Source organism: Bombus bifarius, unplaced genomic scaffold, assembly GCF_011952205.1.
Source record: "Bombus bifarius isolate JDL3187 unplaced genomic scaffold, Bbif_JDL3187 scf7180000009243, whole genome shotgun sequence".
Classification (NCBI taxonomy): domain Eukaryota; kingdom Metazoa; phylum Arthropoda; class Insecta; order Hymenoptera; family Apidae; genus Bombus; species Bombus bifarius.
This window is the reverse complement of record NW_022884989.1, coordinates 1,741,204-1,756,850: the sequence shown is the minus strand read 5'-3', so window position 1 is coordinate 1,756,850 and position 15,647 is coordinate 1,741,204. Positions and strand designations below refer to the sequence as shown.

General features: G+C 37.5%; 1 protein-coding gene across 4 annotated transcripts in view; it reads left to right on the top strand.

Moving 5' to 3' along the window:
* Positions 1 to 15,647, top strand: part of LOC117214754 (FH1/FH2 domain-containing protein 3) — a 241,713-nt gene that overhangs the window by 170,058 nt on the left and 56,008 nt on the right. For all 4 annotated transcript variants that reach the window (XM_033461059.1, XM_033461062.1, XM_033461061.1 and 1 more), the window contains 2 exons: positions 1,757 to 1,824; positions 6,564 to 6,669. In XM_033461059.1, the coding sequence (XP_033316950.1) occupies positions 1,757 to 1,824; positions 6,564 to 6,669 (174 nt within the window). The remainder of the gene's footprint in view (positions 1 to 1,756; positions 1,825 to 6,563; positions 6,670 to 15,647) is intronic.

Below are 15,647 nucleotides of genomic sequence, written 5' to 3'. Positions count from 1 at the left end.
CCCGTGAAATTCAATTTAGTGCGCCGCTGGTGAAATGGAATTCAATTAGTATTAGTAATACGGTCGAGCCACGATTGAAAAAGGATGATAGAAGCTCGACGAAAGAGCGTGAAACGGCGATTGGGGGTATAGCTGGATAATAGAGGCGGAACAGTGAATTCGTCGTGTAAAATTAATCGCGGACTTAATTACCGGTTTTCCTCTAATTAAACCCGATAAATGATTTCAACCGAGGAGAGGAATGGTCCCCATTGAATTATTGTGCGACGATGTGAAATCGTCCGTTGAGATCTTCTTGGGAAAGTTTAAGCCGGCTCCGCGTAAATTATTTATCCGTGTTTTTCCTTTTGTCAGTTTCTCCGCGGGATACATTTTTCTTCTATTTCGTTCGTAGGTAGTTTTCTTTCGCTTAGATCGGATTAGAGATCGAGTAAAGCAGGAAAAAGGATTTGGGAGAATGATAATACGAAGGGAAGAAAAGCGCGTTCAGAAACCTAGCGAATGATTTAATCGGACGCGAAGAGAAGTTGATAATTAACGGGTCCCTACGGCGCGTCGACAGTGCTTAACGTTGGAAACAAAAGCGCCGCCGGTGTACCTAGCTGTTCCTGATCTTCCTACGCTAAACGAACTTCCGGGTGGCTTGTTCGCTTTTGCGCGCGCCTTCAGCGCAAACCGTCGACCACTTTCGAGGCACCGTTAGAGCGTAAGCAGCTGCAGTCAATTTCCTTATCGACCCCGTAGAAGAACAATCACATCGTTTTTATAAAAAAAAAGAAAAAATGGGAGAGAAATTTTCATCCTTTATAGAAGTGTCGAAAAATAAGTCGAGAAACAGAAAGCTAGCTGTATGGATGTAAATATTAGGTCGTCCGAAAAGTTTCTTTCGTTTTATAAGGAAATAATGGATGCACAACATTTTCCGTTTTATATTATTTTATCGAATTACGTATGATCCATTTTGTCCTATCAAGATGAAGATTACAACGTTCGACAGATTAGATTTCATGTTCGCATAAAGATGCGTCATTGCAAAAGACGTGTCTGTAAAAGAAAGAGACTTTTCGGACAACCTAACGGTACATATTTTCAGGTTAAGTTCGTGATATTTTCTAGTGGAGAAGTACTTGCTTGAAATGGGGAAAGAACGTGATTCATAGAAAATTAATGTAAATTAAGTATAATATACGACGATCTATTTCTCAAGATATATTATTGTGAATTTGAATGATCTGGTAACGTCTGGTTAATGTATAGTTGCTGAAGTATATAATACGGTGTTTCGTTAACGTCTCTATTGTTCTCGCTAATAAATGTTCAAAGGAAAGAAGAAGGTGATTCACATATAAATTTGTAAAACGTAACATAAAATGCTCGCTCCTTTATATCTCAACTTACTTTTCTTCGGCCTCAAACAATCTACAGAACAATTATTCTCTCATTAACGCTTCTTATATCGATGTTATCTCCTTCTTACGAATTTTGCATTCTTCAACGTGCAGCCGTTCTGATAGTACTCGATCGCAACCATGTTAACAAGTGCCTAGTTGTTTAAAACGTAACTACCAGTCTCTCACAACATCATCACTACGAAAAGCAAAGTACAATAAGAAAAGAGCGGAATAACCATTTGCGCTAAAAAAGAAGGCCGACTGACCGACTCCCACCCAATACCCATCCTCCAGAGCCGCAACAATGCTGTCCGACCGTACGGTATTATTATAATAAATGGTTGCGTGTTACTTGTCTGTTGCAGAAAAATTGCTGAACAGCGAGGGCCGCGAGCTACGACGAGCTCTCTTCTCCCTCAAGCAGATCTTTCAGGTGAGTTTACAATTCGCGATACCTGCGGGAACGCGGTAGGAAGAAAGACGGGGTAAGAATACGAGAACAGAAAAGAGAGGGCGATAGGAAGGGAATTGCCAACAGATGGGAGACGAGCAGAGATAGAAGAACGAGCGAAACAAGGAGGAAGAGAGATACAAGAAGGAAGAAGATGTAACTAGAGGGAGAAAGAGAGAAACAGGGGCTATTTTTGCACGATCTACTCGCTCCATGAGTAAATATTTGCATGGCGGTTTGAGCGAGTGCATTCTCTCCTTCCTTCTCTGTTTCTTTCTCTCGTTGGTTCTTCTACTTTCTCGTTTCCTTTCTATTCTTTCTATCTTGATAACCGTGGCTCCTTGTCTCGCAAATTCGTCGTACCTCGCTGTAGGACATATGCACGGCGAATTTCAATAGACTTTTCCACTGTGACTGTAATCTAATTTTGGCATCTGATGTTTACTCAGGTAACTATGTATAGTTAACAGATATTGGCGGAGACAACAGCTACTAAGGTAGAAGGCGATAAAATAATTTTGCAACACCACGATTTTGTTTTAGCCAAGATACCAGATTTTCATATAAATTTATTTTTTCCTTCGAAATTTATTAGATGTAATAGTAAATACGTTTCCTTATTATGTACTGTTAGTTACTGAGACACGAGACACAATGCGAAATATGGTAGTGCGTAGAAAATATTATTCGTAAATATTAGGAGAAACATAAGGTTTTTGGTTGTAGGGATAGAAATGTTTGCAACTGATGGAGAATTGGTGAGTCGATTTGTTGTTCTGTGTCGATTCAGTGAAAATTTGGTCGGATACGTTTTAACCGGTGCATTCATCAGGAAAGATGCGATTGGTGGCATTTAATTAGAGGTAACTTCGTGCCGATGATTTATCGAGTTTTAATTTATCATGTATGAAACGGTTCGTAACTGCTACTATGTAAGTTAAATCACCATGAATATGTATGGAAGAACGAAGTGAAAAAATATAACGAATTTTTTTCTGTTGGACGTTTTTCGCATTTATTATTTATTTTCTAACTAGAGGAATGGAAGGTGAAGAGAAATTATTTTCGCTCGTTAAATATTATACTGTTCTTTATTCAATTATTAATACAATATATAGCATTAATATTACAATATTTTAATTATTTTACTTTATTACGTGCATCTTACAAATATTTGTACCTTCGAATTTTTCATAAATGCATAAACATGTATTAAAATATTTATCGTACCTATTCGAAATCTCCATAATTTGAAAATCTCCAAGACATAAAGAATTCTTCTATACAGAAAATTCTATATTTCTTTCTGTACGATAAATTGTCCAAGTTAATAAAAAAGGAAAATATTATAATCTCTAAACAAAAAAATTATTGTTTCTAGGAAAACTATAAATCTAATTACGGACCACTGATCGTAAATTTGAAATATAAGAGAAAAATTTGGTTCATTAGCGACGTCAACGTTAAATCGATTGTAATAGGAGAATAGCTTGACTATCGTGCTTTATGAAACAAATCGTATCTGCGAATCCGTTCGTTTTTTGAACGTGGACCGTTTCAACTTTCGCGACGATCCTTTTTCTTCCGCTTCCGGAACAGCAAGGGCAAACTGGACGTTGGTAGAGCGTGTTTATTCGAGTCGGACTTTTCTTAACTTTGTTCGCTGTAATTAAATCTCGCAATTAGCCGAGCGGGAAAGGAATTTTTCTCCGTGACTGCAAGTCAGAAGACCGTTCGTTAAAAGAAATCGCATTATACCGGAAAGTATCATTCCTTCCTCGTAAATGATGGATGAGTTTATCATTAAATTATATTAGAGAATGGTGAAGAATGGAGCGGATATCAAGCACGTGGATAATAGACAAGGTAGATCCTATTAGGAGCTATCCTGATTGTCTTATCGATTACGTGTCTTCGTTTCATTTAGATTCTATTTTCTTTTCACTTGCGTCGCAATTGCAAACATGTACTCTGTAATGTACGTATATTAATGACATTAATTAGTACCAATAACAATATATTTATTGATAGGAATTTTGGTGAAATATTATGACAACGGCAATCGGTATTATTACGTACCTATTAGATCCCAAATTTATTGGTAAAATTGTTGAGAAGGATATTATATTAGCGTTGATTGACAAATGTGTTAATAATAGAGAGAAAATTGTGTTATTAGGTGACTGACAACAGCACAATGACCTGTAAGTGAATAACGACAGATTGTTCGATTGCAAATGTATTTTATATTTATCGTGAAACGACTGTCAGAGTGGTAGCTAGAACTAAAGCGAGAATCAATAAAAATTGATTCATCGTTTTTTTTTTTTTTTTTTTCTATGTGGCTTTCAAATTAAAGCGGCTGAAAAAGGTATTTGCACACCGTTGTATTTATTATAGCATTTACAAATCACAATTCATTAAGAAATAAAGGTACGTACAATTGCCTTTCGCGGACATCGTATACGAAATAGTCCTTCACCAAAATGTTCTGTTTCCTCCAACATCTGCAAATGGCAGGAATTTCAAAGCGAATGGTCTCACCGTAAGACCAAACTTAAAACAAATCTCACCCCCAGATCAGATTTCGCGAAACGCGTTCTTCAAGGGGCAACGTTTAATTATACAATAAGATTATCATATCGTAAAGATAAATTGCTACAGCCGAAGGCTGACGCACTGGAACGAGAAGGTGCCTAAAAACAATCCTCCGACTCTTCCTCAAAGCTATACCTTATCGTTTCAATTATCGAGCCGGCTAGCTACGAAATTAATTACAATGATCCTTCCTTTACCCAGATAGTCCCTGGTATCCTGCCGTCGAACGAGATCTCCACCTCGACCAACGAACTTTATCCGTTGAAATCGCCACGGCAACGTTCAATTTCGTTTCTTAATCTTGGCTAATCGGCTCAGCGTGTTGCGTTCGATGGACGACGCGAAATTCCACCATCCGGGAATCCGAAGGTCTGAAACGTGGCCACGAACACGATCGGGCTTCGACAAGATCGCGAAACGATCCACCGGCAAGCGAAAACGCTCGCACCGATCAGTTTAATCAAACTTTGTAGATTTTCCATTATGTCCGCGACTTGCTCCCTCCAACACCGTAACTAACTCCATTTACCTCGTCTGACCTGCGACTGGCTTAGATGGAAATGCGGATAAATCGCCCAAGCTCCTTCGTAATCGGCTATCGGAAGTTCCAGTCGTTTTATTTCTTATCGTTTTGGTGGATCTCTTGTTCACTTGCATCACCGGATCGCTTAATTGTCAATACGATCGGTTGTGGTTCGGATGATAAAGTGATACGATAGTGGACACGTGAAATGTAGCAAAACAAAATTTAGGTAGTTAGAAGATTGAAATGACTTATTGTAGAGTGCACATATATACAGGGTGGTTGGTAACTGATGGTACAAGCGGGAAGGTGGCGATTCTACGCGAAAAAAGAAGTCGAAAATATAGAATAAAATTTTTTTTTTTTAATTTTCCATCGAGACAACGATCTACAGTGAGATCCGTTATAACGAGACGTGATAAAGTGCACGCGTACCGAGCGAAAATTCAAAGTCGATTTTCTCGAAAACAAAGCCTCAGACGAAAAATTTTTATTCTATATTTTCGACTTCTTTTTTTCGCGTAGAATCACCCCCTTTCCGCTTGTACCACCAGTTACCAGCCACCCTGTATATATAGTATCGTTCACGTTCATTCGTACGATAGGTACAATCTTTGTGCTTTGGCTCGTTTCTACTGTAAAAATTAAATAAGAGTTCCTTATCGTTGTTAACCCATATGATTCTTCATTGGAACAATGAACAATGTTTCGTGAGGTAAAAATTGTAGCTGGTTGAAATTTAAATTATTCGAGCAACGTTATTCGTCTTTAAAAATCGGTCGAATAATTATAAATGATGGTGTATACATGTACGTATTCGGTAATTGAACGTGGAATGTTTGAAATTGTGAAACAGCATTTTTGGAGATTAAAGTTAAAGAGAGTGGAAATATCAGTGTGCATCTTTCCGAAAACAAATTACTCGTACTTATGGTTACTTATCACAAGAAAATGGCATAAATAATCATTAATTTAATATTAGAATCGCAAAACCGATGGAAATGACTGGCATTGAATTTTTCATTTTTACAACGAGTAAAAACAAGCAAGTGTTTTTGACAATGTTAATGCTTACTTTTATTAAGATCGAAGCATAATTACATGTATTTGTATATTTTCACCATGTTGTTTGAATTCTGTTTAACTACGCATAATATATTTAGGGATACATGTTAATGACCGATAATTCCAATGTTAATGACAAATTTCGTAATATTTGAAGAACTTTACTCTTCTAGCTAATGGAATTGTTTTGAATAAACTCGTTTCTCATTTCAGTTTTTTCTTTCAACGAAGATGTTATTGAACAGGATTCATTTTACACTTTTCGCGAATAAAGTCATTGAAGCTTGTATCGAAAATGTTGGTCGTTAAATACGATGCTATCTGAAGGATTATCCTTATCCGCGATGTATCATAAATCAAGCCGTGAAACGTTCGAACATTTCCCAAAAGATGGACCATAAATCCAGAGACGCCGAGCCATCGATTAGGTGCTTCGTTTCAGGTTGAATAAATTAGAGATAAGCGATGATCAGAGGTATAACGGACATCTATTCGGCTGGTCGAATGCTATTTACCATAAACTTTGGTTTTGCAGGAGGACAAGGACCTGGTGCACGAGTTTGTACAAAATGATGGGCTTGCTTGCCTCATCAAGGTTGGCAGCGAGGCCGACCAGAATTATCAAAATTATATACTACGAGGTGAGTATACTGACAATTTGTCGATAGACCTGCAACGTGTTTTTGTGCACAGCGAGGCTTAGGCTTCTAATAGCGTATGAAGGTTCCTCCGTGTATCATCCAGGCTATACTTTTCGCGGGAATTCGAGTCGACTACAACCATAAATATTTACGATGCAAAAAATCAGATTTTTTACGAATTCTTCTAAGCCCGCCGTATCTTACCTTTGATCAGACTGAAGCTTTCTTTTTCTTCTCTTTTTTTTCTCTTTTTGTTAAATTAGGTGTACCGAGAAAGTTTTGTGTTCTATTTTTCCGTAATGATTTGCCCCATGAAACAAAGACACGAGTTATTTTAACATTTGAATTATTTGAGATATTTGAAATTGTTAGACATTGTTCACATAGAAGATGAATCAATATGCACATATTTGTATCATCAATGATTTCTTTGTAAGAGGAGTTAGTGAACTAAGAGACGAACATTTTGACGATCTAACAATTCATTATAGCAAGCTGAATCTCAGACGCGACCAGGTCTCGACATTTCTCGCTAAACACGAGAACATGGTACGTCTGCGACGCATCCGTAAACAGTGATAAGATAATACCTGGGTAATGCAACTAACACTTAACGAGCTAACATCAACGGATTCGCGAAACCGAGCCCCAAGCGAGCGACAACATCGTCTTCTCTCGTTTTCCTCTTCTCGCCTTAGAACATTCTGTCGAAAGACGCGCATTTTCGCGTAATACGTGTCGTGGTTTGAGGAGTAAGCTGTAGTATTAGCTCGAATTTAGACTCAGAGACAGTTTCCTTGATGTTAAAATTCAATTCATTTTTGCATTTGCATTTGGTAATTACACTTTAACGCATATGTGTACGCGTGAACGATAAAGTTAGTCGTTGGGGAAATTAATTACTAACAAAAGCAAAGGAAAGCAGACCAATTTAGTTTTCTAAGAAAATGTGTATTTAATTCTAGAATCAAGTAGAGGTTCAGTTTTCCATTAACGATTAGGGTACATAGTATTAAAAGACACAAGAGGAGACATTTTCAAATTAGCATATGTCCTATAACAAGGATCAATTATAGTCCTTATATTATCCAAAATGTTTCTGATCACTTGTTTCTATCATTGTTAATACTCGTTGAATCCACATACTTCAACGTGAATTTGTACCAACGAAAAATCATACGTATTAGGTTGTCCGAAAAGTGTCTTTCTTTTACAGACACGTCTTTATACAAACATGAAACCTAATCTGTCGAACGTTGTAATCTTTATCTTGATAATACAAAATGGATCATACGTAATTTGATAAAATAATATAAAACGAAAAATGTTATGTATCCATTATTTCCCTATAAAACGAAAGAAACTTTTCGGACGACCTAATAGAAGAGAGAATCTATTTACATCTATTATTTACGCCTATTACATGAACTTCGCTATATAGTTTCCACCAAGTACGTCGTAACTGAGTGATAAAAACTCCATAATACTCCATAATAAGTGATAAATATAGTCAGATAGCTGCGACAATGGACGTCCACACGCGAAATTGCGCTGTTAACGTAGACTGTTTACAAAAGCATCTGCGCACGGATTCGTCTGCAAAACCGCGACGCGTAGCAGATTATGAATGCACCCTTTGATCGTGTTTCGAGTGGTTCGCCGCGGCGCAGGCCGGCTCGAGTGCTTCGTAAACCTTCGCTTCGGGCGAACAACACCGCGAGAAGACCAATTCCGCGTCAGCTGGCTGCTCGGAACGGAACGCAGTCCACTTGTGCCCTTCTCGCTCTTTTCCCGGCTCCGATAACGAACCAAAGTCGCCTCTCGTCTTCGATTACCGCGGGACTTGTCGAGTGCATTGTATACCGAACGAGTCCTCCGGGAGTCCTCGAGAGACCTTCCACAAGAAACTGAAACTCGTGCTATCCGGAGATACTGCTCGCACGGGAGGGATGATTCTTCTTCGTCTCCGTAAGCTGTTTCTTTTTGAAGGGGAAAACTGTAGTCTGATTCGATTCCGGGAAATCAGTAGAAACTGTGTTGCAAGTGATTTTCTAACGTTTAGCTGGATGATCGAAATAAAAGTACGCTTGTTAAGCGTAACGATATTACGTCGATTCCTACTAATGGACGTAGTACTTTTATGAAAATGAAATCTCTCAGAAGAACCTTGTTTATTACTATCGTTATGTGCCGAATAAGAGAATACATCGTAGCAAGTTTGTACGAGAGTCAGTGAATTGTTTCCAAAAACTGAAAATCTAGTGTGCTGTGTCTAGTTTGCTATGCTGTGTACTTGGTGCATAGATATACAGGTACAAAGTACAATAGCATCGTAGAGAAAGGAAAGAGCTATGAACGGACACTTTTACCGTATTAGAAAACTGAAACACCGTTCTAAAAGTCGAAGTTCTATGTTCTTTTACCTGTCACAAACATCGACGCAATTATTCCTGGCCCTCCGTGCAATTCTCCTTTAATTTACGTTGTTCCTTATACCACTTCGCAATTATTCCATATTTATCAACAGACGTCTGTCCTTTTATTTTATTCTTTTCTACCGATTAACCGTGGTAGCGTCCTTATAGACGACTTCCTTCCTTCGAAGCGAGTTAAATTAGGTTCGCAGCGATCCTTTTACGACTGTTTTCAAGAAGAAGGAACACGGTGGAAGAGAGAAAGGGGGACAAAGTGGCTCGGTAGTTGTTCGGCCGGGTCAATTAAGATTAAACGAGTATCGAGCAACAGAGGGCGCCCGGATAAGTAGCAGGAGTGGCAGATAAAGTAATTCATAAAACAATTTGGCAGTTAGGTTTATCACGCGCGTAAATCAGGCCTTGGTTTCACCCGTGTCTCTGACGCTTGGAGGAAGCCACTTGGGAGGGCAATGTTACCTGTCTAATTTAAAGGGTGGGGGCCTCATTGCGTGTTCCTTATCTCTTGGTAAACAGGAAATTTATTACGAGCAGGCTTGAACGAACATCCAATCTTCTAATCCACGATGCTCGTGGAACGCGAGCACTATGTCGGCATCTCGGCGTGTCAGTCTTGGTTGATTACAGCGACGCTTCGCCACGCTATTGGCTCGTTAAAGTGCCGACTCTCTGACAGTTTCGGTTTGCTCGGAAACGTTCCAATGGTAACTTTGATAAGATGCTCGCTCAACTCAGGTATAACAGATAGCAAGCTCTACTCATATGTGGAATGGATATCTGTGTTAGTCGGTTTTGGAGTTTTCCATTCAGGTCACTGATGACCCTTAACTTATTCATCGCAAAGATCAGCTAAATCTTCATTCAGTTGGATTATTTCTGAGATATAAATATTTCTTTCTTTACGGGTCTTCTGTCTTTTAACTTGGCATTTAGGTTATAGTAAATCATCGTGACTTTTGTCAAATACAAGTATATTTAGTATTTTTGTGAGAGATAGTAATTGCGTAAGTGAGTAATGATAAACTGCTTTGAAAATTATTTGCAGCGTATTAAGGACAATTAACTGAGATAATAAGTACGCAATTAAGGACGCAAATGATTACTACATCTAAATAAAGTACCTGTCGCTATAGAAAATTACCGTTAATTATTAAATAGTTGTTCTCAACGTAGAAACTGATGTCTAAAAGAATTAATACTTGTGCGTTGTAAAGAGTAATAATAAATATGGTAACTTCATAGCCTCAAACGGAAACGTTTGTGAAATTTCATAATTTATCGTATTAGGATTATTAAAGAATATCTTTACGACCAACTTAATACTCAACAAAGCGCGAAAAGCAATTATTATATCGTTTATCATAAATTATAAATTATAGTTCAGTAATTTATGTCATTTCATATATCATATCTTTATATCTTTATATCTTTATATTATATTTATATCATATCTTTCTCAGATTTTAGTTTAAAAATATCAAATATTTTAGAAGATTCCATCGCATGAAAGTCAAATCTAATAAATAAGCAAGAAACCAGAATTAATAAACCAACGTTAGTTAATTTCGATATTAAAACACTTCGATCAATACATACGTAAAATTATACATACCTTCAAAGGATATTCACATGTTCAAAGAATTTTACATTCGAAGGGTGACATGCCCTTAGCCAACACATATTTCTGTCATCTAAATGCGGCAACAGAGATTGTTAATAATTACAATTTTTATTTCAAACAGCAGAAATTCGTTGTACGCATATAAATTCAGAATAATAGAACAAGTAGATCGTTTATAACGTAGTCAGCCAAAGCGTATCAAATCTTTTGGAATAAAATCTTTTTTGCGAGCCTTCGTCTGAGCAGTAATTCCCTACTGAAATTCACTGAATTCCGTCAAGAGGAGCTTGAAAATGTAGAATTTTGCGACGATCGTTGCTTTAAATCACAGCCGCGCGTTCTCACAGCGACAGCAGCATATAAATCAAAAGACATGTTCGCGATAAAACGAAAATAGGAATTCATCGAACCGATCGACGCGATGAACGTAAAATCCCGTGACTCCATGGCACATTTGCATATCTGCATTCGCATGGCGTTCCCGATATCGATCACTTTGATATTTGGAAGCAGATGAAGTATCCAAACTTGAAGGAACCAAGATTCTAGAACTGTGATTTTGGCTCAAATTGTTATTGTCTATTGTGTATTAAATATCTGTTTTGCAATCATTCTCAATGAATAGCTGTAAAAAATCGAAGAAAATTTAATCTCTAATAACGAACAAAATTCTTTGGTAGAAAACGAAAAGATTACTGGAAGTAATTTTTTTTTTTTTTTTTAGCATAACACGAAAGAAAAATTAATGGCCAAAAGTAGTATCCGTTATCTTCCTATAGAATGTCATCTTTTACAAAATATTTTATTATAAATTATATCCAAAAAGTATGCCCCAATTTGTTTTAGTCTTACAGAGACCAATGTTTCATCGCGTGTCTATAACAAAATCAATTTCGTCGTATCATAGTAATGATATAGTACACACTCTAATTATATAATTGTTACTCGCAACTCTATAATTAAATTATATTCTGTCAAAAATAAGCAAGCGTTTCTCAGTGTTTCATATACCTTTTAAAGCATTCTATCTACTGCAATTTAGTTTTCGTCTGTAGCAGTATTTAATTGCTCGTATTTAAATGAAAAGATAATCCGCACGAAGAACACCATGTAAAGTAAATTACTCGGAGATAAGCGAAATTTCAGAAGTACTTGTTTTCACGTTCGCTCGAAACGTTCATTATAAATAATTATTACGGTAAACGGAGTTAAATGATAAAATGTTAAACGCATTTTATTCCGTATTATTTCGTACACAAATTCACTGGAACCATTATAATTTGTAACCACATAATACAATCTCCCTCGCGTTTCGTTCTCTCAACTGCTCGTTACACGTTCATCTAACCTTATCGCAATCTAATAAATTCTACCGCTAAGTGCAATTTCAGTCAAAGTAACTTAATATACGCTACATCCTCCGTACCATACATCGCTGGTACCCGGCCACTTGTTATCCTTCGTTACTTTATATAAATCGCGATAAAGAGATTCCTTTAAATGTCAGCGAAACAAGATTTCTCTTGCATAGACTTTAAAGTTCTGAACACCACGTGATGAGTATTTTTATTGTAGTTATATAAAGAATACAAAACGTTCGTTAAAATGAAAATCTCTGTAGCTGTTATTTGAACGACAGAAGAAAGCCGAGTATGGAATGAAATTGTATATGAAAATATTTGTGAAACTGTATTTAAAACTGTAAGGCTGTCGCAGAGCGTGGATGAATCGGTAGACAGCGGTTTTCGAAGTGACGCGGTTCCTACGTTTTTCCGCATCATCAAGCCTGCGATGTACTGATGCAGGTTAGCGAGGAAGGAACTTACGTACACTTACATACCAAAGATATTGCGTGTATATGTGCACGCTATCGATGGAATTGCAACACCGCATAATGCGTAACATTCACCTACTTTTCTGCCAGGGAACAGATTTTTATCGATCCCCTTGTTTGATTCGAGAGATGCGTCCGCGACAGGAGAAACCAAGTTTCCGGGACGCGCGCACCTGGATTATGATTCTAAATCACCTGGGAAAACGTTTTCTGTGCCGTTGGACGCAATGTCGTCGCAGTTCCCACCTATATTTTTTCCTTTCTTCTGCTACTCCGCCAGCTTTTTGCTTTCATTTTTTCGTTCTTCCTCGTTTTTTCTTCTCTCTCTCTCTCTCTCTCTTGCCTGTTTTTCGTTTTGTTTTGCTCCCGTTGCCGACGAGAGGAAAAACGGGTAACACGAGGGTGCTTCGCCCAACGACTGGACGCTGTCGCTAGATTTTTCGCGCGGAAAATTATGGCTGCTCTTTGGATATATGCTGATGAAATTGTATAACATACGCGACTAACTAGTACTCTTGTACGTTTTAAATGGTTGTTTCCTCGAGGAGCACATCGACGTCGTTTGTAGAGCACCTATTTTTATGTAGGAGAATTGAAGGAGATAATCGAATATTGCTTTTTACGATGTCAAACTTGGGATTAAAATAAAGAGAAAAAATCATAAGTATATACATATATGGTATAATATAATTAAATTCATATAGTCAACATAATAAATGTATTGAAACATTTTTAAAAAATTGTTCTATTTAGGAATATACTTACGTCAATGTATATTATAATGTATAATGACGTCTATATCGTTATAATGCATAATAATTTATTATCTCAAATAATGAATGATATATTTCCTAGAAATGTCGCCTATAATCAAAATAATAATTTTATGACCAGTTAACCAGAATCATGAGAAACTGATTCTACACCCTTATGGCATTACCTGTTGAACTACAATCACACTACAGTGTGTAAAAAGTCGTGTGATTCCGTGAATCATCGATCGTTGATTATAATATCCCCATAGAGCTATACCGATAGTCGATGATTACGCGCGCGATCTACGCTCCCGTACACGCTTCTAATTAGATTTCGCGGTGTAACTTATGGCCGGTGTAATGATAACGGGCCGGATAATGCCCGCAACCGTGGCGCGCTTAAATCGCTTTACAATTATTGTCATTACCGGCGCGATTGTGCCGATGAAGCGGCGCGACGTTACGATTGCGACGTCGATGCTTGAAACGTGACGTTAACCCGTGCCAGTGCTTCTCAAATTCTTCGGCACATTTAACTTTTTGCCATCGCGTTTGCAAGCTCTTGGGATCAAGTTAACGAGATGGGAAACAAAGAATTATACAGAAACAACGAATTTTTTATACTACAGGCTTTAGAATTATTACACTTTTTAAGAATTAACATTTTTTTCAAAATCGATTTACGACTTCTTAAACACCGATTAGTTGTAGAATTATCAAACTCGTCAAAACGACGGATTTCAGACTATCGTTTTCACGATTATCAGGAATATACAGATTTTCTTTGTAAAATTGATGCTGACTTTTTTTGAGAATAAACAATGGGACAGAAATACAGCTGTACGTATCTGTATTTTGTAATTCATAACGTTGTAATTTTTTATCGTTTATATATAATATATTTCGATGCACATAAAGAGGGTAGTTTTTTTCTTTCTTTAGTGAAACGTTTCTAAACAATTGCGATAACAGAAGCATCCCCCACGGCCACAAAAGCCTGGTTTTCCCAAATTTCTGTGTGAGAGACACTGTTCCAAATGGTCAATATAGTTACATGTTAACGTTAGCTTAATATTCGACACGACATGCATATAAACGCTCATTATAGATCGGCCCTTTATCTTTTTATCCATTAACGCGGCTTCTGGCCGGGTTGCATTAGCTTGGCCTATTTTTCCATCGCACGCAAAACGATTTTCAGACGGATTGGATTAAAAGCGGCGACATAACTCCCACTAACAGGAAGACAGTCGAGAAATAACGCGGCACCATGCAAATTGCTAAATTTACGCGGTCGTGTTGTTACGTTAAATCACCACGGTCTACCAGGCCTCGGACTAGCGAGGGTGTTAAACGCGTAATGTCGTGTAACGTTTATTATTAGCATAATTACCGCATTAGCATACTCTTTTTTATTGGCTGGCCCAACAATAAATCTCCGGCTAAAACCAGCACCACGACAGATAACCACGATCATCGGGTTATCGCGTACGAACGATATATTCTAAATGACGTTCCTCTTTTCTTATTCTTCCTTTTTTCTTTTTGTCGGTCGGGTGTCGCGTGAAACGCGAGACTGGAAGCGGTCGCGGAATTAAATTTTGCTAACGTGCCGTGTTTCTTATCGGCGGAATTTATGAGTGGCCACCCTGGACCGTGATAAATTTTCTTTCGAGATTATGCGCGTTTTCTTGCTCCTTGCGCCGGCACAGCTTGCGGAACAATTTCGATTTCGTGAATGGATCATAAACGTCGTTCGTGTATTTATTCGAACCTGGTTCAATTAGCATCGGTTTCTAATTGGAGAACATAAAGACAGGTCCATGTTGCAGAAATTAACGGCAGTTCGAAAGAAAGTCAGTTCCGCTCGAAAATACTCTCGGTATCTGCTGAAAAATTTTCATCGACTGTAAGTTGGCTGTCTCTCGCTTTTCCACGGAGTTACTTCGATACGAATGCCCGATACGTTACGGAAGTTTCGTTTGAATTGCTAAACGTTTCAAAGGCTTATTACCGCACTGATCGTAACTGGTAATAAAGTCTGATGACTTTAGATTAGATTAGAACTTTAGATTATTTGCGGATAAATGCAATTCGTTATATGCGAATATCGCTCGAGCACTTGCAACGTTCGTGCTAAAATCAGAAACGTATCCTTCGTTTTTTTTGTGTTAAAAATATGTTTAATTTCGTGGTTTCGTAATTTTAATATACCGAGTAAATGCTTGTACAAGGCAATACAAATTTTCGGGGAAAGAATTTAATTTTATAATTGATGAAATTCTTATTACAACATGCTGTTATATATGGATTCTTCATAAATCGCGAAATAGTAA